Source organism: Prinia subflava, chromosome 7 (assembly GCF_021018805.1).
Source record: "Prinia subflava isolate CZ2003 ecotype Zambia chromosome 7, Cam_Psub_1.2, whole genome shotgun sequence".
NCBI lineage: Eukaryota > Metazoa > Chordata > Aves > Passeriformes > Cisticolidae > Prinia > Prinia subflava.
Genome location: NC_086253.1, coordinates 10,182,021 through 10,206,888, shown reverse-complemented (window position 1 = coordinate 10,206,888; position 24,868 = coordinate 10,182,021). Strand labels below are relative to the sequence as shown.

Here is a 24,868-nt window from a genome sequence, read left to right as displayed (position 1 = left end):
AGGTAAAAAGTTATTCAGCATAAAGTCCCTGCATGAATCCTGCTTGCTTATTTCTTAGCTGGAGATTTAATGTAGAGCATACCTTAGGATACAGAGAGTGTTTACATGCTGCCTAAATTAAGGCATCTAAACAGTCCAGTTTCTAGCAGAATGGATCAAAAAATAGACTCAGATATTTTTTAAGCTGTTGTCTGGTTCAGTAGGAATTACATGAGAGGAGAGAACATGTGCTGTTGCCCTGTCATTATGTGTTGGTGCTCTTTTTAATTTTTGCATCCAAGGGCCAATCTGGGCTCACAGTGATACACAAATGGGAACAGCACCCAACGTCATACTTGACTTGATTATAGCAGAGTAAAGCAAGGATACTACAGGAACTCTTTTTCCACCATTACTCATTTTTCTCTATACAACCAAAAACCACTGTAAAAAGCAGATGAACTTCATGGCTTTTCAACATACTTGTAAATCTCTTGTATGGTTTTCTAAAATATGGTGTTTTAGTTATAGAAGGTAGTGGCAATCAATCCCCTTAGAACTGGAAAACAGCAATACAGTGGTGAATATCCCTAACTCAGAGATGTTATTTTAGAGGAACAAAAGAAAAAAATAATATCTGATGCTATCCTCCATTCCAGAAATTAATTGGGGAAAAATATAATGTATTTTGAAATGTAAACTATGTTCTTAGTAAATAAAAATGCATGTAATACAAAAGATGTCAGTAAATATGACAAACATCTAATAAGTAGCAGAGGTTAAATCTCAAACCTCTGGATCCTTTCCTTTGGAAAGGAATTTAAAATTCTAGAATCAGTTTATTAACAGCAGAAGCCTACCTGAGGAGTCCATGCAATCTTCAACACTAATGGCTGTGAATTTCCAGCCAAGGATATGATGGTAGTCTTGCAAAAAGTTTATTGTTCCCAAAGGGGATTCAAAAGGAGCTTTATCTGAAATACCAGGGAAAATAAAAATGATTTATGAGAAAAGAAATCAGACTTTTTGGAACTAAAAGCCTATTACAAAGCCATGCATACACTTGACAGGCCAGATGTAATTAGACCATAATACTTATTTTATTATGGCCTAGTCCAGCCAAAAGAGGACTGGTAGACAAGTGTGGAAAAACCTGACATCACTGCCTATAATTATTCCCCATAAGATTCAACTCCAACTGCTGAGTTTTCCAGCCCTGTAAGATCCTACTGAAATTCACTGCTGGAAAACTGAAACAAAATCTAGAGAACCACAAGATGTGATGATGGATATTGCTACCAAGTCAGGTGATATGAACTATTCCAAGTACAATAAACAAACTTGTGATGATTTTACCAATACAGAGTTCACAGTATCATAGAATGGTTTGGGCTGAAGGGGACCTTAAATGTCATCTTGTTCTAACCCTCCCATCCTGGACAACGACACTTTCCACTAGACCAGGCTGCTCCAAACCCTATCCAGCCCAGCCTTGAACAGTTCTAGGAATGGGACATCCACAACTTCTCCAGCCAACCTATACCAGTGTCTCATCACCCTTACAGAGAAGGATTTCTTCCTAACATCTAATCTAAATCTCTCATCTTTTAGTTTAAAACCATTTCCCTTTGGCCCATGATTATCTGCGCATGTAAAAAGTGGCACTCCCTCTTTTTTATAAGTACAGGAAGGCCATAAAGAACCTTCTCTTCTCTAGGCTGAGGATACCCAACTCTCCAAGCCTGTCTTTGTAGCAGAGGTGCTCCAGGCCTCTGAGCATCTTGGTGGCCTCCTCTGGACCCTCTCCAACAGGTCCCTATCTTTCTTTTGCTCAGGATCCCAGACCTGGATGCAGGGCTTTAGTTCAATCTGGTTGAACTAAATTGCACTTCTCAGGGAGTGAGATACAGCTTAATCCGATTAGGGATGGCAAAACACCTAGCTAGCTTCAGCAAGACAGGAGAAAGAATATGTCTTGCAGCAAATATTTCTGTACTGTGAATGTACCATAGGATGCAGTCTGAAGCACATTATTTATGCTCCACTTAATTATTAAATGACTGTCAATGGTTTTCAGTATAAAATTACCTCCTAATTCCATTAGCTACACTCTGTTGGGTCTAGCAGAAGATTCCACAATGAAAACATACCTCTTATGCAATTCATCCAGGTCATTAAGTAGTTGCTGGTTTGCTGAAGCAGGACATTGTTATCTCCCTCATATGTGCAGTTTGGATCATTGTCATTTCGGATTTCACCCAAACGATTCACTTAAGAAAAACAAGTGCACCGTTTAATATATTGCAACATATTAGTAGAAACTAAGACAGATTAAATAATTATTCTGTGACAAAATGCAGGAGACCTGTCTATTCCTATATGTAAAACTGTTGTTACAAACAGATGAGCTTGAAAATTCACTGATTACTTTGCACATTAAAGATTTTAGAAAAGTGTGGCATTAAACTTACAAGAGAAATTTTCATCTATAAAGTCTGCACCTTTATGTTTGGAACTGAGACTGGATTACTTATACAGTCTGTCCAAATGCTGGTGCAGATCCTGTAGAGGTTTACGGAGGTGTTTTTGTGACTTCAGGTATGAAATAAAATTTAAAAATATGGATATGAGGATAAAATACTTTCTAAACAAATTGCTAAAATTCAGAAATCATAGCACAACAGCAGTCAAAGAACACACCAAAATAACCATTCTCTTTCTGATCAGTGCATGCAGTGTCAGTAACTTACTGGCCAGGTAACCATGTCCTCCACAAGCTTCTCGGCACTCCTGGGCTGCCTGCTGAGCAGTCCACGATGCCAGTGGCTTGCTGGCAGCAGATAAAGCATGAATCTCACGTCCCAAATCAGCCTTGGTCAAAAACAAATTATAAACAAGGAATAACTTTTATAGAAATTCAGTTGGTAACCAGCTAAAGCCATAGATACACGTCCTGCTTTATAATGAACAGTAACTGGCAATATAGACATAAAACTCTCTGAGATCTATGTAAGTGCAAAGCATATTCTTTGGTGTCACAACTGAGGAAAGCACCAACTTTCTTATATGACACAGCAGTAATTTGTGTCAGGTAATGGGCACATGGGTGCATCTTAGCTCAGCTGTACCAGCTGGCACAGAATTGAGTGAGTTAATTCACCACCTGCCAAGCTTTCCCTCCCAAAAATGGAGAAGCAGGTGGTCTGTCCAGAAAAAGCTTCTATCCCCTCTGTGACATAAGCAGTAGCTCTCTCTCCCCAGCCAGCAATAGGATACTTATAATATTTATTGCCTTACATAGTTTTCACTGATCTCATAAACATCAGTTTTGCAAAGAGCAGGAAAACTTATGTACACCCTCAGAGACTCCAGAGAATCGCAGTAGCCTGCATTTACACTGACTCTGTTGGCTTTCCTTTGAAAATGCATTTGGAATTCTGGTTTTTGGAGACAGGGGTTTGATGCAACCAAAGCATGTTTAAGAACATCTCCCTGATTGGTGTGGTTTGTTTTAAGATCTCCTGTAGATCAAAAGAAATCCATAAGGATTACATTCTTCACATAATCAACAATGGATTCCCTTTGTTTCAGCAAAATGACTATCATGACCTTTTCCTGATACCCACTGCTTTTCCTAAGATCAGTGACTGCACTGCAGACTGCAGACCTCCAGAGATGAAGTATCAGGTAAAAAAAATTAAATAAATCCCTCTGTGTTTTGTGCAAAGAGGAGAAATTAAAATACCTGTCATTAGTACAAATTATGTCGTGAGCTTTACTTCAGCTGAAAAAAACTTGAGGATTTAAGTAAGACCTGAGAAATACGCAGACAGTATGCAGGCCCTAAAAGTTTTTATTGCCAGAAATTAAATAAATAAATAAAATTTATATGCTGTAAAAACACAATACTGCAGCTAATTTATTAAGAATCAGTCCTTGCACAGAGACTAATACATTTAATTATTTCCTCTGCAAAGGGATAACTTCAAGTAGGCTGATTGTGGATGAAAAGTTCAGCATTAAGACTCAAAAGTTAACTTTTTGCACTGAAAATATTTATTTTAATGCATGAATTTGAATTGCAAACTCAAGCAAGACTCAGAGAGTCTGTGCAGGAATTAAGATTAGTATATTTTCAGAAAATCTTTGATATATGCTCCCTGTAGAATCACTTACAACAGTTATAAGCTGAATTTACACCATCATAATATATTTATGATAAAAAAATTTGCAAGAGAATATAACCTTCAATCCCTCAGAAATCAATAAAACTTCAATCACTCCATCAAAACTAATTTGAATGCTTTTTTAAATGCAACTTTAATCAGTACTTTGTATGCCCCATATTTCTGAGACATTGCTCTATCACTTGTGATCATAAGAGAGCCTAAGACTTCTAAATAGGTCATTTAACAGTTTACAGTCTGTTATAGTGAGAACTCAGTGAAAAAAATATGTAAACAACTCACTTGTCTCTGACTCTTTTGCTTTGTCAACACACCTGCAAAAAACTCAACAAAGTTCTGAAACAGGGACTTGGAGAAATAATCTAAGACATATGCAGCAGCCAGATAAGGTAAAAGACGCCATTGCTGGAAAAAAAAAAGAGTTAAATTGATTTGATCACAGATTTATGTATGTTTTTAACAGTTATTCTATTGAACCAACTCATTGATTTTTACTGTGTTCAAAATGGAAAACTGCTTAATGGAGAAGAGAACAATAACCACCTATAATTACATTTAATTACATTTAATTATGTTATGGGTGGTTATTATTCTCTTTATACAAGTTACAGTTATATTGTTTTAGTTCTCATATTTCATGAATTTGTGATAAACATTCTGTTAAACCAGGGGAAAAGTTCACTGAAGCTTTGGGGACCAAAGACATATTTTTGCCATGTGTTTGTAAAATGTCTGGCATGCTAGGGTCACTCATGATTCACAAGTTTCTTCAGTACAAACAGGACAGAGGTTGTAACCATTTGACAGAGCTCAAGAAGGACAAGAAAAACTGTTTGAAAGTCTTTGTGGTAAAGGAAGAAGGGAATGAGAGTTTCAGCAAGCAGCCATAGAACAAGACAAAACTGGGAAAAATTGAGAGACTCAAAGAATAGTGGAAAGCAGACCCTGGCTTATTCAGAAAGGGTGGAAGGAAGGCACCATCCACCAGTTTGTAGAAACCCATAAAATCTTTTAGCATTGCAAGGTAAGTGTCAACCTGGAAAAAGGCTGCAAGGACCCACACTGCAAGGACCAACTGGGCAGGTATGTTTTCAGCACTTCTTTTATATATACTTTTGTCATCCAGCAGATCTGAGTTTTTCCTTTTTCCCAGTTATTCTATATACATTTTTTCAGAGCAAAAAGTGTTTTTCGTCTGCATAAACTGCAGGTAAACCTTGGTTATAATCCTCTTAAGTTAGTATTAGCTTGAGACTTCTCCACAGTGAATGTCATTGAGTTCTATGCTTTAAAAGCATACAGGCTAAAAATGAGAAACTCAGTGTAGCATCAAAAGAAGCAGCGATGTTTTGAAACAAATGCTACTTTCTACATCTGCAGTACTTTTGCAGGTGCATGTAAGACAGTCTTTCTCTTGAAAAGTTACTCTTTTAGAAGACAAATGTTTCTAGGTACTTCAGAAAAACATGAATTTTTTTGGTCCTGCTATTCCAAGAATTATGTTAAAAGACTGGTCGTGCCAAGAGAAGGTTTTGAGTTGTAACGAACCCCCACAGCTGTACTAGAATGATGCTTCAGGTGACACAGACAACTTTAATTTCAATAACTGCAGAGTCACTGCTGTGATCTGCAGTAGCTCTGCATGTGAGTTTCGTTATATAGAAGCCTGTAGATTGAAATCCAAAGTATTTACCTGTGTTTGGTACTCAAGGACAGGTATTTCTTCATCCTCAGTTGGTCCAAACTGACGGCGAGCTGCTGAGAAGCGAATGGCTATTGCCACGGCAAGCTTTAAATTGGTCACGGAAAATCCTGTGATCATAATCCTGCCAGTGGACAAGGATCCCACAGCTGCACTGAAACGTTCTTTTACATCCTGAATGAATACAAGGCACAGAATGAATGCTCAGGCTAATATTTCATTTTATCCCCTTGAAGATGTAACTTGGTAGCATGATCAGAAGCCATTTTTTCCAATCTTATTTCTTGACTCATTCAGATGAGGTATTCAGGTGAGACTCAGAATACTCTTGCCTGAACACAATCAAACTCTAAACTCTTTGGGATCAGTGTGGTCATGGAAAGAGCACAAAGTCCAATAAAGTCAGCAAGGTGAGTTGAGACATCTCTGAAATGCAATAAAAAAACCAACATTCATACCTCATGGGACACTGTCAACAGCCTTCTTAAGTTCTGGTAGCCAGTAGCTTCTGACATAAGAGGAAGCTTTATCTCTCAACCTACTTACACCTTTGTATACAATTTATTAAAACAAGACCTTGTTTCATACCTTGATAGAACTTGAGTACTTCCCCTCAGCTGTGACATCTGCAGCTGTATTTAGTAGGTTTTCTTTTGGTATCCTGACATTGTGGAACATGGCAAATCTGTTTAAACAAATATACAAACAGTATAAAATTTATGTCTACATAGTCTGAGGTGTTGATATTACAAAAAAAGGTCACAAGAAAGATGAGATTGCAAAATTATCTCGGGCATGTCAGTGAACTGAAAACAGTGCCCATCAGGCCAGGTAGGCAATTTTAGGGAAGTATGCCTGGGACAACAAAGATTTTCAAAGACTTTCTGTGCAGCACAATAAATTAAAGAAGAGAATTTGTCATAACTCCTCTGTTTTTTGATTTTTTATTTTAAAAAGATGACGTTTACAAAACCAATAACCCACTTCATTGACTCTAGGAGACCATTTCAGCAGCTTTGTAAGGAAAGAAATAAAACGTATTCTGGTTAAGGGAAGGGACAAGTAAAGTTCCTTATTAGAGACCTTGTACACAGGTAGTCTGACAGGTACTTTCACTGACACCTCAGAAAGCTGAACGGATTTCTCAGGCTGCATAACTTAGGTTGCCTTGGTTGGTATCTCAGCTGTCCAAAAGCTTGGGAAGATGAACAGCTTCCTTCTGCTGCCTAGAACGGGACTGGGCCATTCTCATTCCAAATAATTCCCTGCCTCAAACAGTTCTGCAGAATTACATTCTTAACTGAGGTTTTGTTCAGTCCAGTCTGGAGACTGCTTTGGAATAGAGTCACTATATATTTTTATGAGTCTAAAATATAGATCTGCGAGGATCACTCATTCTACTGCAATACAACTAAGGACATAGCTGAAACAGTGCCCTGAGAAGGAACCAAAAGCAAAGTTTTCCTTTGTTTAAACTCAGACTAGGAATTCTGTTCCCTGAAATGTGGCATCTTAGAAAAGGAAGAGCAGGATAACCCTTCCTAAATTGCAGCACTCTAGCAGCAGTAAGAGGGAAGTTCTTATGATATGGAGAATGTCCTGAGTATTCATATTCTTCAGGAAGAAAGTGATTGAATTGTTTCACCCAAATGGGCAACACAGTTTGGCACAACAGCAGCAGTATCAACCCCACTCACAAATATCTCACTATCTAATAGCACTTGAAAAGCTGTATTTGTAATCAAAGAAAATTCCTTTTTCCTGCCAATAAAGGCTGATCTATTTAATATGGCTCATAAGAGCCAGGTCTTTCACATTAATAAATTACATAAGGGCTGCATTGCTGTGTGTGCGCTTTTAAATTATGAGTTGTTTCCAAGGAAACATATCTGAATACCATATTTATTCAGCCTTAGAGATACACAGTATTTTTGGACTTAGACACAGAGAAAGGCGTGCTATCCTAACCAAGAACCAGCTGCCTCAACAATGCTAATAAGTGCTTTGTTAAATGCCAATTTCAGTGAGACTACACTACTTTGTAATAGAAGCAAATTCAGATTTTCCAAAAATCTGATTTCCATCTATGTTAATATCTTTTTCATATCACTGAAAATAAAAAATCTCTTTCTAGAAAGATCTTTTGGCCAAATTCACATTCTCTGTTACCTATATCCCAAACAGAATCAGAACTAAACCTGTACAAACCACAATATTTTTAAGCAATAGCATGCATCTTAGAAAGAACTTGAGCTTTTTAACTGTTATTACTCATTACTTTAATTGCAGAAGAGTGTGCAAGGCAAGGTTTAGGTTTCTAGTTTACATTCTTTTTTCACAGTTGCTGTCTCCATCCATAGAATTCCAGGAAGGTGCTTCCTCCTAGGACCTTACAATGCAAGATTAAGGCAGGAAGCTACAAAAATATTCAAACAGTGAAGCAGACACTAATTACTGAAGAATATTTTCCTGACAAGATGCCTGCCAGGCACAGCACACCAGCAGCTCATCAATGGCATTTTTTAACAAATCATTAGAGCAAACAAGAGTTCTACAAAAAACCAAGAGTGATGAAAATAAGGGAGGTCCATGGATGTTTATAAGGATCCCTCCCAAGTAGGAAGGGATGCATGGAAGAAAGCAATGAAATATTATTTTAAAAAGCTGTTGAATGGGTGATAAAAACTGGGATTATAAGACAGACTAAAGGAAGAGTTGACCTAACAGAGAGATGATACAATCTTTGGGGCACATATTAGGACAATATTTCAAAGGGCTCCAGCTCTTGGGCTCTCTCTCTGCAAATACATATCTGGAACATGCTTAGCCTCGTATGTGATGAATCATAACATTTCATGGCAGCATTCATCGAGTTATTAGGCTGGAAAACACCTCCGATATCAGAGTCCAACCATTATCCCAGCAGCACCGTGTTCACCACTAAACCACATCCCCAAGTGCGACATCCACACCTCTTCTGAACACTTCCAGGGATGATGATTCCACCCCTTTTCCCTGGGCAGCCTGTCTCACTGTCTGAACACTCTTTCAGTGAAGAAATTTTCCCCAGTATCTAACCTAAACCTCCTCTGGTACAACTAGAGGACACTTCCTTTTGTTCTGTCATTTGTTACTCGGGAGATAATGACAGTGAATAAAATTATCCTCTGTTATGTGTTGTGTTTTACATTGCAGTGCTTAGTTCAATTCACTGAGCAAAGCTGTGCAGTTATAGAAAATTTTTTATATTGACTTGTGCTTAAGACTCAGGTGTTCATAAAAACAAAACTGAAAGCCACTACTTTATAAATCCATATACCAATTGCCTACTTTTAGGAATTCCAACCCTACTCCTAATGAACATGTGACAGATGTGTGCTGAACAAAACAGCTCCCAAAATGACCTAAGCAATTTTACCCACTTTCACTTGCTGCAATACAATCCCTAACAGTTAAATCTAAGGGAAGTCTTCTGTTGGAAAGAGTGAAAAACCTTCAAGAAAGTTTTATTATGATTTGCCTGACACAAATATGAGGAAGCTAATTCTGTACCACATAAAAGATGACCTAAAATTATTATGATTAAAAACTACAAGCACATCATTCTATAACTTCTTTCACAGCTCGTGAGCCAAAATACTGAATTTCCTATCATCGCATGATAGCCTATTTTCTTAACATCAGAATGAATTCAAGTAACAGGTTTTTAAAGTTTAGATTTTTCCCTTGATATTATCCATTATAGATATATTATATAAAGATATGTGGATATGCATATGAGATGGCAAAGACTTTAGGAAGCAAAGCAGAGCGGCAGAACTAGCAATTAAAAATTCAACAGAAAATTTCCATGTGTAAAGAAATAAGATATTTAGCCTATAAGCACGAGTGTTGAAAATAAAAGCAGAACCTCACAGGACTGGTGGGTTAAGTGACCTTGTAAGATTGCTGCCAACTGCTGTTATGCTCCTTCTCCAAGAACTTTGCTATTGGGAATTGTTAGACATACTGGCCAATTGGAACTTGATATTGGAACATATTAAAAATAAATAGTAAGATTTAATGAAGTCAATGATCACGTTTTTAATGGTTATTAGCCTAGAAAGGGTAGACTTGGCCCACATCTGTCAACGCATATAGGGGAAAAATCTCCTTAAAGAACTGAAGAAATATCTTACAAAAATGGAACTGTATACACAGTCATGGGGATATCATGTACCAGCAAGTTTGGAAAATGGCTGGATTTCACACAGTGATGACAAGACCAGAGGTTTGAAAGCTGCCCTACTTAGGGCCCCTTCAGCACAGCAAACAGCATGACTGAGATTAAGTCCTCTCAGCAAGACAGACAGACAGCTGTCACTTTAAATAGGTATCACAGGGCTCTACAGCCATGTGCAATTTTGCTTCATGTAGACACATTTTTTACCACAGATAAAAAACCCCTGTATCACACAGATTTCTGCCAAGAGCAGCTGAGCAGAGTGAAGTGCTATTCCAATAGTAGCATTCTTGTTTGGGTTCTTTGGCCAGTAGTTTAGGGAACATTTCAAACTAAATTAATCTCACTGACTTTAAATCATGCAATAGTAATTCATCTGGTGTGCAGTAATGCTGATAAAAGAGGAGCAGCTGGAAAAGCTACGAGCTCCTTTTGCCAGTACTAAACTGTTACCTATAGTACAAACAGCTCAAACATGCTTTGGTGAACTTCAGACTCACTAAAATGCCTTTTCTGCCAGCTTTTGTTACTGACTACTTTAGAGATGGTACAATCATCTCTAATGCAGATTTCCAGCCAGAAACAGAAAGCAGATGAATGGTATTGGAAGGCTGTTCATGGGATACAGTAAACCTTGGGAAGAATAACATTTCAGAGGTTTGATGAAAAACTTTTAGAAGGAAAGAAAACTGCCACATATTCTATACTTATGCTCACGGAAAGGCTAGAGCTGAAAAGAGTTACAGTGAAACTGGGGAAAACTGCATGGCAGTATTTTAGTTTTATTTCCTACAATCAAGGCTCTAATCTAAGAATGCAGCTCTGTACTGTTATGCTCAATAGCAAGGATAGAACAACACAGCAGTTTCTAGGCCTCCTAATGGTAACACAATGGACTTCACAGGCTCACAAAGACCCACTCACACTTAGGTTCTTACAGTCCAAGTGCCAGTGTTGTGAGGAGCTCTGGATGTGCAGACTCCTGCAGCTGCTGAGAGCTGACAGAGCTCTGCTAAGGAACAAAAATGGTTGGTTGAAGTTCACTGCAGATGTGAGGCTGTATTTCTGTGGGTCAAAAAACAAATGTGTCACCAGATCTAAATCTTCCTTTCCCCATTTTCACTCACATCAAGTGCCTTTCAGTGTGAAGTAGCTATGGCTGTAGAGTTTTGAGGCACATAACATGATAAAAATGAGAAGATAAGGCAACACTCTGCAGCAATGTCACCACAGCCCAGTAACACGTGTCCAACTCTGCCTGCAGAAACTGCCTTAGGAGGGGAAGGCAAAGAAATGTCAATGATTCTGCTGCAAAAGTCATGGCTTTAACGCAAACTGTAAATATGCAAGATGTGTTTGCAAAATACCTAGCTTTAACTGTGGAAGTAGCACTTTTCATGGTATATTCAGTATTCATGGTATTCAGATAACATAAATACAGGCCCAGGCATTTTAACATTCTTCTTTCTTCTATAGCCACTTAATTGCTGTTGCTATTGCAATTGTTTGAAACTTAGGTCAGAGGTTGCAAGTGAATAAAAAAAATTAAACAAGCTCAAGCTTGTTTATTTGGGAAGCAGTGATTTTTAAACTTGACTTCTTACATCTCTGCTCTTTTTCCTGTACTGAAAGCCACTCCTAAGGCCTTGCAGTGAACGAGACCTGACAAATTATCTGACTGAAGACAGCAAAACTTGGTGGGGTTTTTTTCATTAATGTTCAGGCAGTTCCAGTTCCCTAGATGAGTCCCCTACAGCTACATAAACGTTCACTGCAGCTCAAAGAAAAAAGCAGTCTGGGAGTAGAAGCAAACAACCAAAGAAGCTGATAACGGGTATTATCTTCACTCAACTACTGCTTCAGATAGAAAGATGAAGCTCCAAAGACTATTTAGGCTTCAACCATGTAGTATAGCTCCTACCTTCCTAGTGAAATAACTCTGACAGTTGCAAAATCTAAATGCGCATGAAGAGAACAAATAGCAGAAGACAAAAATGACTAGACTTTAATTTGTTCTGCCCTTCAACTAGCAGTAGCAAAATCATAATGTATTATTGGTGGTGATACTGTAGTAACAAAGAAACAAATTACGAATTAACCATTTAAGAGCGATTTGTAAAGGCTCAGAAGTCATGTGATGTATCCTATCTTTGACAATATACAAGGAATTATAGTGAGGGCTTTCTGAGGCATCTATTTCCAGAAGAGATTCTTTTACAAAAAAAGCAATTTATTGCTTTTCTGTCCAATAAATCCCCTTTGCCCATTTCTTCGTGGGCATTTGGTTTTGTTTTCAGTGTCCAGAAAGCTGAATCTGACCTGACTGGTTGGTAGAGAACATGCTGAACATCTTAGTGTGTTGTATGTGTGCAAAGATTGACCACATTTTAATTGTACACAAAACGCTGTTAAACAGCTAATAAACCCCATCAGTTTTCCCAAGCCCATAATTATCATCAGATCTAGTTAATAATTCTTCCTCCAGAAAGACCCTTCTCTCTCCTACAAAGACTTAAGGTAAAATGACAGTTTCATTTCTCTAGTTCTTCCCTTACAGAAAGTTTTATCTGCAAAAAAACTGTATACATGTAATCAGTGGACACAGCCAAATGAGCTCAGAACATGTTTTACAAGACAGGCATGGTAAGCACCACTTCAGTAATACAATTATAGCTGATTTTCCACTCTTCCCCATGCAGATTCAATTGGGCATCCTTTCCATATCTGGAGAGGGGAAAGCAGAAATTTGCTGCTAGTTAAAACTGGACATGTAACTGGTTCTCCAATTCAGTGTCAATCATTTACTGATGTGCACTGAAGTAATGGGTAATTTGAGCAACGCTCCAGTAGTTAAGGTACATCCTTCCCACCCCCACCAAAAAAAAAAAAAAAAAAAAGAAAACCCCCACAGCAAAGGAAAGAAAGAGAAATGCAAATCCACACATAGCCCAGCTCTTGCTTTATGTGTGTGTCACCCCCCACTCCTTATGCCCGCCACACATTTTACCAAATAGCCCCTGAAATCCCAGATACTCAGAGATTTTTTTCATTAGTTTTTTTTTTCCTCAGCTACTACCATTTTGGGTCCTCAGTGATCAGCATGTTTCAAAGACTGCCAGAGCACTAGCAACAGGTGGACATTTTAATATTAAAAAATAAAGACTGGAGCATTTGTATCCCCCAGTGGCAGTCTGATTTAACTTTGGTAACAAAACACAAAACCAGTATAAACTCTCCATTAGAAAAGACAGAGTTCGATTTTTTATTCCTGGATGCATTGATTACACAAATTACTGCAAATTTCCTAGAGAAAGAAAAGTATTTTAAAATATTTAACAGCGATTTTGTTTTTTTTTGTCAGGGCAGCTGAAGTTACAAATGGAACAGTTTATATTGAGTGTCATCACACAGCACTTACAGGATGGCCAGGGTATCAGACCCAGCCAGCAGGGGTTTAGGAGGGGTAGGTCACGTTCGACCAACCTGATTCCCTTTTATGACCAAGTGACCCACCTGGTGGATGCGGGAAAGGCTGTGGATGTTGTCTGTTTGGAATTCATCAAGGCCTCGGACACTGTCTCCCACAGCACACTCCTGGGAAAGCTGGCAGCTCACAGCTTGGACAGGAGCACTCTGTGCTGGGTCAGGAACTGCCTGCATGGCCAGACCCAGAGAGTGCTGGTGAATGGTGCTGCACCCAGCTGGGGGCCAGTGACCAGTGGTGTCCCTCAGGGATCTGTGCTGGGGCCAGCTCTGTTCACTATTTTTACTGATGACATGGATGAGGGTACTGAGTCTTTCATTAGTAAATTTGCAGATGACACTAAGCTGGGAACATCTGTTGGCACCTAGGAGGGCTCTGCAGAGAGATCTGGAACGGTTGGATGGATGGGCAGAGTCCAATAGGATTATGTTTAATAAGTCCAAGTGACAGTCCTGCATTTTGGCCACAATCACCCCCTGCAATGTTATAGGCTGGGGATGGTGTGGCTGGACAGTGCCCAGGCAGAAAAGGACCTGGGGGTTCTGGTGACAGCAGCTGGACATGAGCCAGCAGTGTGCCCTGGTGGCCAAGGAGGCCAAGGGCACCTGGCCTGGATCAGGAATGGTGTGTCCAGCAGGAGCAGGGAGGTCATTCTGCCCCTGTACTCAGCACTGGTGAGGCTGTACCTCGAATGCTGTGTCCAGCTCTGGCCCCTCAGTTTGGGAAGGACGTTGAGTGCTGTGTCCAGCTCTGGCCCCTCAGTTTAGGAATGACATTGAGTGCTGTGTCTACCTGTGTCCCCTCAGTTTGGGAAGGACATTGAGTGCTGTGTCCACCTGTGTCCCCTCAGTTTGGGAAGGACATTGAGTGCTGTGTCCAGCTCTGGCCCCTCAGTTTAGGAAGGACATTGAGTGCTGTGTCCCCTCAGTTTAGGAAGGACATTGAGTGCTGTGTCCAGCTCTGTCCCCTCAGTTTAAGAAGGACATTGAGACGCTTGAGCACGTCCAGAGGAGGCAACGAGGCTGGTGAGGGGCTTGGAACACAAACCCTGTGAGGAATGACTGAGGGAAAAGCTTTTTATGGAAAGAGTGATAAAGTACTGGAGTGGTCTGCCCGGGGGAGTGGTAGAGTTACCATCTCTGGATGTGTTTAAAAAAAGACTGGATGTGGCACTCGGTGCCATGGTTTAGTTGAGCTTAGGGCATGGGTTGGACTCAATGATCTTGATGGTCTCTTCCAACCTAGGGATTCTGTGATTCTGTGCGAAAGACCTGCAAACACCATGTGACTTTTGGACATTCAAATTATGAAACTATTTTGAAAGAATTATTTTGAAAGATAATTTTAGACATGGATTTACACTGCAAAAAGTCCCACATTAGTTCTGAAATTCTTTCTCTTACTAAAAACATTAGACTCTGCATTAGCAGGAAACCAGCTTTCAGCCAAACAACCCAATAGATTGTTTTTCAAAGCAAGAATGGACAATTTCAATTAACTACTCTATTTTCTTATATAGCATAAATCAATAAGATTTTCCAAGGAGGCTCGGGAATTTCTTCCCCATGACCTTCATTAGTGTTCAGGAACTTACCTCCATGTATCCATATTGAAAATTATTAGCATAAATTTCTTGAAGTACAGGAACAAAATCAAACATCTCTGCCAGAGATGTCACTCTGATCCCCACTGTGACAACATATCCTGAGTGTAACTACATGGAAATAGACCTGATTTACTAAGTGTTCATGGCAGTTGAACCAGACTTCATGCACACATTCAAAAAAACCTGGCAATGCATGTAGTGGAGACCAATACTTGTAGTCATAGCATAAGAGAAGGTTTTCTCCTCTCCACATAAGTCCGTGCTTTTTCTGGACAAATGAGGATATAAGATTGCTAAATGGCCAAGGAGAACACCTTGACAAGGCAGTATCTGTGCAATAGCTCCCTGTGGATGCTGGCATTTTGCAGATCATGCAACCAAGAGTCCATTTTCCAGGGTGGCATGGCTTGTCTCTGCAAACAAATGCAGAACCTCCTCTCCAGTCCCCATCCAGACCTTTGTGTACCTCTGAGAGCAGACATCTACAAACCCTGACACTTCTGACACCTCAGTGCGAGCAGGAAGCTTGCAGAACAAAACTCGGTTCTCTGTTTTTGAGAACAATGTTGGCCTGCCTCTAACATTAGACATCTAACATCTAACATTTTCTCCAAAAATAAAGCAGCTGAGGTAGTTCAGGACCACAGGCCTCTGGAGTTTTTAGCTGAATGAATGGTATCTGTGGGGAACCTTGGGCTCCCTCATCCTTCTCTCTTAATCTGCAAGTGCTGTCTTAAAACTTTCTAATGCAGGGACTGTCTTAACACTTAGGAGATCTATATCCATGACTGGGGCTCTTTGGGCACTACTGACTGAACATAAATTTTTTAAAACCACATATACAAAGTAAACAGAAATGCCCTATGACTGCTTTAAATGACACATAATGTCAACTAAGATTTGGGACTCCATCTGACATTAAGACAGGTTGTCACTGGTATCTCATTTAAAGAGCATTTTATGAATTATAATTTCAAATTATTCAGTTATTACCAATATTTTAAGAAATACTCTATTTTTCCCAGTAGATAATGGAGAAATGGATTTAAAATTACACACATTTAAAGTCACATAACAAGAATACTCTTCTTTCCCCTGTTGCACATAAATCTATACTGCAATATAAGAATGAAAAGCAGAATTTAAACACTTCTACAGAAATACGAAGTTGAATAACATTTAGATTACTCAGGCCCATGCTGCTGTGCCATCTGGTGGCTACTAATCTGTAATGCAGAAGCAGGAAAAAATACCTACTAAGCCTTAAATATGCCTCTTTTCCCAGTCTTTCTCACAGTTTTCCGCTATAAATTGATTTTGTGTTGATTCGGGTTTTTAAAATTTATTTCTTCTGTGTCTTCAGGAAACAGAGAATCAATGATAATGAGCTAAATAACCATAAAATTCCCACAATCTTCTGGAAAGACAGTCAAAGCCATAATATTTGAAACCAGGATACTTTAAGATATCTATACTGTCTCTACTGCTATTGTCTGTTTTGAAGGACAATACCTAAACCTGTAACAAACTGAAACAACAGAAAGAAGCAAATTTGAGGCATAAAGAAGTAAACCCCTTCATTATCATTTAAAGTTTATGTCTTTATACCTTTATGTCTTTATATAGAGCTATGTAACTAATGCAAGAGTTTAAATAATTTTTACATAATGACTATTTTAATGCAGAAATCTACCTCCATTTCCTCACTGTATCTCCTCCCTATCAGATACCTTTGGTTAGTAAAGTAGACACAGAAAGGCCCTTGAGTCAATGACTAAGAAATGGAGCCAGGTACTTTTTTATTTCAGCTGTACACACATAATACAGAAGAAAATAACTCGCCTTCTCTTTCCTGGCTGCAGTCTAGAAATCCCATGGTTTTAAAAAGATACATATTTTCTCTCTTCAGTCTCATCAATCTTAATCTTTACTGAAAATAAACCTTGTCTGGGGACCACCACTAGCCCTACTGTGGGCTGGAAATCAACCGAAAAAATAATTAAAGTCTCACACCCAGGTAGGTGCAGAGGCGGATAAAGTTCTGTACTCACAACTTACTAGATCTTTCTTCTATTATTATTTTGAAGAGTCTAGAACTGCAAGTCTGCCTGGGGATATTCACAGAATACCAGGAGCACTTCACATTTTAAAGAGAGAGAAAGGCTGAAACGTTGTTTATTTGGATAGGAAATACTGAAATTCAAGATCTTTCAGTCTGGTTTGTTTTTTTGTAGAAATATTAACAATTTAAAACCACTAGTGAACACTTCAGGAGTAAAGATAGAAGAGATAAAAGGGGGATTTTTGCACCACTACATTGTGATATAACCTAGATTTTTTTCTCCTTCAAATGTATTGACTTACCCATTATCCAACCCATTCTGCCCAAGCTTCTTTCCTATGTCACCTACCATCACACCTGGCATTGGTAGGAGAGTTTTTGTATCTCGAATCTGTAAAGAAGTGAAACAAATCATTTCAGTAGTGGAACAATGAAAGTTATTGGCTGAGTTTTTCAAAGATTGAATATATTCCCAACTTGTACCCTGGTATTAATGATAAAGAGATATCTCAGTTTCTTTCAAGCACATAATCCTGGATATAACTTGTACTTATGCATCCTCTCATTCAGGACATAGATACTTTAATGAAAATTACTTTAGAAGATCACACTAATTACATACTGTGTTAATATCCCTTAACACTGATGATTTCTCTCATCAGACTACCACAGAAACCTCCTTCAGGTGTACACAGACACAGCAGAAACCAATGGGATTTTTATGTAACAGTCAGCTTTGAGATATTCCCTAATTCTGTAATAAACTTTATTCAGTCTGCAACTACTTCATTTGATTACGTACAAGTTTTCTATTGCACCACCATATTTTCTGATGCCTTTACCCTTATAAAATGATTTCTGTGGTAGAAGATTTTCAGTTTGCATGCAGATCAGCCTGCAGCACTGGCAGACATAAATCATCTTGAGCCCTGTGCAAGACGTTCAGGACTTCATAAAACACAGATGAGATCTAACTACATAAGTACCACGATCATCTGGAGACTTTTCAGGTCTTTTGTATTTTCAGAAGTTTTTGCAGAAAACTGATAGTATAAAACTAGCCCTACAACCTTCATAAAATCAGTGAACATTTTAAAAAAGTATCCTGGTTACAATTGCAATGAACTGTGAAAGCATTAAATAAAGAATCTGCTGGTCAGGTATAAATAACAGCATAACAAAGTCTTTAATTTGAACCCACTCTTCTCCAAAAGAATCAAAGGATTAGCAATATTTCAACCCTACCTGTACAATAAAGGAATGTATTCCTTGGCACTTTCCATCAGGAGTATAGAGCTGGGCATACAAAACTGCATGAGTGGCATGTTTCCCCATATTACCAACCCAGAACTTTGCAGCTTCAAAGTCAGGAGTATTGATGACAAATTCCTGTAGCCAGGAAAGAAAAAGAAATTTATAGAAATAATAAAAATCAGGTCACAGCTGTTTTTTTTTTCATCACCCTGGCAATGTTTTGAAAACATTCCTTAATTGCCAGGATGTTGTTCTGTACTGCATTCCAGCACCTGAGATCTCTCTTACTGTGTTCAGCTTTGGAGAGAACACATGTAGTAAGGAAAAAACCTGAGAGTCCAAAAAGCTCATTACTTCATTGTAAAGCCTGAAGCTCAGCTTAAAATTTTAATTGCTCATTTAAGCAGTTAAAAAAAAAGAAAAGCAGATAAATAGACTGGGAAGTATTTCCTAGATCTTAGGTTAAACTGAGCTGTGAGTTCAAGTAAAGAACTGAGAGAGCTGTTTCAGCTGTGAGAGGTGAAGCCTGTGCAGGGACCAACCCCTTCTTACACAGTTTTGTATGGAAAGGAAGCCTGGATGACAGTGTGTGCCAAGGACCAACCTGAGTGCTGGGATCAAATGTGGCTGTAGTCCGTATGCCTTTGGTGTTAGTTCCATGGCTGAGTTCAGTCAGAGCAAAACATCCAAAAATCTAAATAATGAGATACAGGGCACAGTTCAAGACCACTTTATTACATTAATTAAAACTGCAAGGCTTTCAAATGATTTCAAATACAGCTACTGGAGAGCAACTTGGCAAAAAAAAAAAACCCAAAACAAAACAGGGAGTGATAAAGAGCAACAAAAGAAGCACAAAGCTCAGTTAAGTGAACTCAGAATATTTATCTTGCAAAATCAAAGAGGGTCTGGCCAGACAGTGAATGCTGCCCACATGGCCTAGACTGGGGAAACTGTTTAGCACTGGCACCTTCTGTATCAGACAAGCTGCATTTATTCTGCAGAGTACCTGAGTCCTCACTGAACTCCATTGGGTGTTCCTTTGGCATTAAGACATTATTATTTTCCATTTATTTTCCATTTCCATTTCCATTAGAATGATTTTTTATGGCAACATGTCAAGTTTAAGTTTATCCTAGAAGGATACTCTTAAATGACTCTGGACAGAGCCTAAACTGGTGTAATGTCATCTATATTGCCTTTCGGGAAAAGTTCCCAAATTTTGTCTGCGTGTTAACTTGGACAGTCTAAAACATATCCAGGAAGTGGTTTATGAGCTAGTAAAGAGGACAGTCAAAGCTCAATGCTTGAATCGGTTGCATGGTCTTTTCTTTTGCTGTTTAGAGGTACCTAGATATGTAAAGACATCAGAAATAACACAAAACTGCTAACAGTGACACAATTCTAATAGTGCCCATTTCTCACAAATTACTAGAAAAAATTACCTCCATGTTATAAGTTTGTTCCAAAATGTGTGCAAATCTTTTAGAAGCACTCATAACTGGACCTGCAAATACCTGTAAAGACAGAATAATGAATGAAATCAGTGTCCTGTGATGAAAAGCACAAATTGCACGTGATTTTTAATAGTGGTGTCCAGTAAAGAGATAAGGAAAAGTGGGCTGCACAGTAAACTATAATTAGATTATAGCTGAGGGAGGTAAGTCAGGATTTCATCTTGTCAAGGCCTCTTTACGATGATTTGTCCCAGCTCTAACCTGTTCAAGTCTTCATTACAAATACTTAAAAATACTTTCCACTTGTCCTTAGTGATGCTCCCTTGAGCAAGGAAAAACTTAAAGACTATTTTAGCTCATTTTACTGCAAACAGATTGGGAACTGAAGGTAGCTGCTTCAGGATCAAACAAGAATGCTGATTTGAAAGCTACCTTCAGTTTTCCCACATGGATATTCACACAACAAAACTCTAATTCCTAGATGCTCCCCAGCTATGTGAATAGTAGTAATTAATTAATTCAACTGATAATATTTGACCAACTATGTGGAGCACTCTTTATGAGAGACCCATCTGGGAAACAACTGATTAACAGAATTCAGCCACCAATATCAGTGAGAAATTTTAAACTTCTTTTCATTCCTTCTGGATTCTGCCCTTCATTAAGACACTGGGGCTTAGAGCAGGTAAGTTTCTGATACCTGCAAATCTTTAGCAAACGCACAACCACCAACAACCAAGTTCTTTGGCTGCCTTAGAGAGGAGGCAGAGGACTAAACAAAAGAAGGCATCAATTTTTTTTCTGTATCTCTGTGTGTACTGTTTCACCTTTACTTTCTAGGTGGTTGTGCTGGTTTTGCACTGATTGACAATTGGTGAGGAAAAAGAGGCCCCCCATGGAAGTGATGTTTCCAGTGGAGACAGGGGTTTAACAACAGAGATTATCCACAACTCTCTGACTCTTCTAAACATTTTGAAAAGAATGGATGAAGAAAAGATAAAGTTTTAATAAAATAGGCTTAAAACAACAGAATTATAGTATTAGAAGTTACTTAAATTCAAATATACACCACTACAGCTCTTGAACTTACACCACAATGTAAGGAAAACTGGGCACACAAAGGCCAATCGTACATTCCTAAAAAGAGCACCATATTAAACATGCGGAGTGGGTTCTCTATCACCTCTTGCTGAGTAAGAAAGTTATACTCAAAGAGCCTTTTAAAGCGCAGGAATGTCAGCTCCTGATACTTCTCACGGCACAAATCTTCTCCAGGATGATGTGCAAAGAGAGGATCATTTTCCAGAGCAGAGAAGATTCTGTTCTTGAAGGGGAAAAAGCTGACATGAGAATATTAACCTAAAAGCAGTAATAAAAACAGTTAACTTTCTTCTAGAGTAATGCTGGGTCTCAAATTACAATAGTTTGCTGGAAGGTATAAACTTATAAACCAAAAATTCCAGAGAATTAGAAAATATGTTTAAATGGTCTGCCACATATACAGCTCATGCAGCTGAATTTTATGACATCTCCTTCACCACAAAGTGATTCACTGATTCACTCTACAAGAACAATATGGTAAAATTTACTTGCTTTGTGCAGCAGCTTCACTATCTCAATATATGAAGCTGCTGGCAGAATCTAAGGGGCAGAAGTCCCTCTGTCTGAGGATAAAGGTAAAACTCCAGGGCTTGCATTCAGTTAGAAATATGCCATGATGGTAAAGCCATTAAGGTAACCCAACTGCTCTGTTCCCAGATGAAAGTAAAAAAAAGGCTCCATTTAATGGAACCATCATATGCAGCCCTTCGATGTGGAGATGTGCACCTTTTAAGGTTGTCATTTGGATCCTTTTTTGTATTAGACAACATATTATGGCATTTTTTTATCCCAGATCAAGATATCCTTCAAGATATCCACAACTCCTTAAATATCTTTCACATAACAAGGAAGAAATCCAGACTTCCTGTGCTTTCCTTTGAAAGGCAGTCATTCCTTTTCTCTGTGTAAACAACTCTACATGCCTAAACAGCTTTGAAACTCCTTCAGACACAGGGCACTTGTGGTTTTTTCTGTGCTCCAACACACACCATTCAGATGCAGAATCAGGCCTTTTTGATTTCTCTGATCTACCTGCTAGGATTTTAATAATTAGGGTAAAGATTCAGGATTAGCTTAAATCCATGTAAATCTACACCACCCTCAGAAAGCTGGTTCTTTCTCCTCCTATTTCTCCAAGTCATGCATTTCCACACCATCTCTTGTGCTGCAGTTAATCTCTTTTCTTGGTAGGGTTAGCTTTCAGCAAGGTTCACATGCTAATCTCCAATTGCAATGCCACATAAACATTAATGCAAGCACAGAACATCATAAGAAATTAGGTCAGAGTAAGACAGAAATACTGTTTGCAGTGGCTTGAACTTAGCTCTGCATAATTGCCTTGCAAAACCATGAGCTCCATATTTACAGAGTATTATTAAATATATTGCCTTTTAAAAAACCCCTCACTTACCTGTACTGATATCTCAACAATTAAAACATGCTTACAATTCTTGCAAAATTTACCTTCAGCTGGATGATATCTTCAGTATCTATGAATACTGCCATCTCCTTCCAGTTGAAGGAAGCTTTCTTACGATATCTGGAAAGTGGGCCTTTAGGGATATCTGGGAGCAAACTATCCCAGGAATTTTGGTTGCCAGTCATTTCTTTCTGATTTGGTGTGGATGCCATTGTCAGCTAAACTGTAGCAAACAAGAAAAGATATAACACAAAGTGAAGCACCACAGGTATCTGGTTTCTTAATTATAAAAAGAAATTAAAAGAGTTGTTAATTACATCCCTGGACTTGTTTAAATGTATGAGTACAGCACTGCAGAGTGCTGTACTAAACTAAAAGCTTGCTTTTCCCCTTTTCTAATTCAACTGGCTTGATACAATGTAAGAAAAAATGCTTTGATCCAATATAAATGAATTACATCATCTTTGTTATTAAATACGAGCTAAATATGGAACAGGGACGCCACTGGTTATCACCATATTGTATAATAAGAAAGGGGGTGATAGAAGACTCAGGCAAGAAAAAAACACATCTTAAACATCAAAGGGAGTAAGGCCCCATGAAGTCTGCTGGAAACTTGTGTGCATCTACGGGTCAGGCAAGAGCAGTACAAACCTGCACAGAGCCTGCAGGATTGCCCTCTCAGTAGGTACAACTGCACTGGCTCAGGAGGAGAATCTCACTTTTCATTATTTTCAGCAGATCCTCTGCAGCTCCCAGAAGCTGGTGTTGGAGAGCCCTCTGCTGCTCACAGCACAGCCAGCCTGTGTGCCACCACAGACAGAGATCTCGGCTGTGCTTGGAGGGTGCAAAAACCACCATGCAGGGCAGCAGAAGCTGGCCACGATTTAATGGGACCGGCAGAAAGAAGCAACTCAAATGTCTAGGTAGGACATCCTGGCCCAGGGCTGGCCAAAGGCTCAGTATAGACTTTGAACATAATGAAGTACAGAAACTACTTCAGCAGCCTGCTTTTTCCACTCCTTTTTCCCCCTTGTTATCTTGATATATCTCCTTGATACCTCTCTTTTCTTTCAACCTTATCATTTTATGAAGGTCATCCTCTAGTTCTGAACAATACAAACACAGTGGGAGAGAACAGCAGGGTAGTATTTTTGCATGTGTCTTTCAAATCAGTTCTAGGAAGATGCAGCTCCAGTACTGAGCAATGGGTTTGGAAAGAGAGGAAAAAAAAAAGGAAAAAAAGCCAAAACATTGAGAAAGTGTTTCAACCTCCAGCCAAATAAACAGATACGACTACACTTCTAACTGGAAAATAGGTAAGTTAGGCATCAGTTGGAGGCTTTTCACTCATAAAAGAAAAAAAGTTACATTGCAATACTGCAGCTATTGCATCTAACTTTATTTACATTGTAGATCAGTGATACTACCCAAATGAGAAAACCTGAGTTCATAAAAAAAGTGTACTGTACTTAAAATATATTACAAATTCTCTGACTTCACACAATGTTTTAATAGAATTTGGCTCCAAGTCAACAGTTTCAAAACTAATTAAGAAATCAAAACAGGTGGTTACAATAAGAAAGTAACAACAGGCTGCCCTAAGGACTAAACTTGGTGTAAATTTCAGTCTTGCTCTGGAATTTTGAAACGTGTGTGAGGGTGGAAGTAAAAATCATGTTACTTTCAATTTGAAGAACTGCTGCAGTTTCACTGCGAAATGTTGAGTTGGAAACCTTTTTCAGTGGAAAGTGCTCCTGCCAGTAATTCAAATTCATACCTGGACACCGAAAACGGGTCACAGATCTCGAGGGCAAAGGTCAGTGTGCAGGGGACTGTCCCCAACTCAGCGATCTCACCTAACAATGACACAGCTCACACACTTGGCAGTTGTCAAGAATGATGATGATACTGTACCCTTATAGCTACGAGATGACATAACCAGTGCTTCGTTTTCTTTTATTTTCTAGCGGCTCTGCATTTCCGAGCAATGTGCCGCTGGCAGTGGCCCAGAGCAGGACAACCCCGGCAGGGTGAAGGCAGGGCACGGACCGCGTCTGTGCGGGTCCATCGGTGCCCGACCGCTACTCGAGCAAAAAACCAGACTACGTAAAGTACTGTCATGTGTTAAAAAAGTGTACCGAGATGTCCCCCTGACGGGCCGGGCTGACTGTCCGGTGTCAGTCCCGGTCTGCAGTTTGCCCTCGGGTGGCGTTTCCATGCAGCTGTCACAGGGGCACAGACCTCCCCAAACACAGCACCACACGCGGTGCGACCCTCCAGCCTCACGCCCTGCTGGGAGCTGGCGGCTGCCCGCGTTTTCAGCCGCAGCACGGCACCGCAGCGATCTCGGGAACTCCGATCCGCAGGCCGGGGCGAGGGGACCCGGTACGT

General features: G+C 39.2%; 1 protein-coding gene across 3 annotated transcripts in view; it reads right to left on the bottom strand.

The window, feature by feature from the left end:
- The window catches only part of ACOX3 (acyl-CoA oxidase 3, pristanoyl), a 33,209-nt gene that overhangs the window by 8,197 nt on the left and 144 nt on the right, over nt 1-24,868 (bottom strand). Inside the window, exons 1-13 of one of the 3 annotated variants that reach the window (XM_063401553.1) lie at nt 24,616-24,851; nt 22,519-22,697; nt 21,044-21,277; nt 19,942-20,013; nt 19,101-19,190; nt 18,488-18,631; nt 17,545-17,633; nt 6,457-6,553; nt 5,860-6,042; nt 4,449-4,571; nt 2,730-2,850; nt 2,130-2,249; nt 840-953 (exon numbers count right to left, since the gene is read on the bottom strand). In XM_063401553.1, coding sequence (XP_063257623.1) covers nt 840-953; nt 2,130-2,249; nt 2,730-2,850; nt 4,449-4,571; nt 5,860-6,042; nt 6,457-6,553; nt 17,545-17,633; nt 18,488-18,631; nt 19,101-19,190; nt 19,942-20,013; nt 21,044-21,277; nt 22,519-22,686 — 1,555 coding nt within the window. In that variant the 5' untranslated portion in view covers nt 22,687-22,697; nt 24,616-24,851. Of the gene's footprint in view, nt 1-839; nt 954-2,129; nt 2,250-2,729; nt 2,851-4,448; nt 4,572-5,859; nt 6,043-6,456; nt 6,554-17,544; nt 17,634-18,487; nt 18,632-19,100; nt 19,191-19,941; nt 20,014-21,043; nt 21,278-22,518; nt 22,698-24,615; nt 24,852-24,868 lie in introns of those variants that run through there. The other 2 variants (XM_063401556.1, XM_063401554.1) reach the window with 2 other exon arrangements.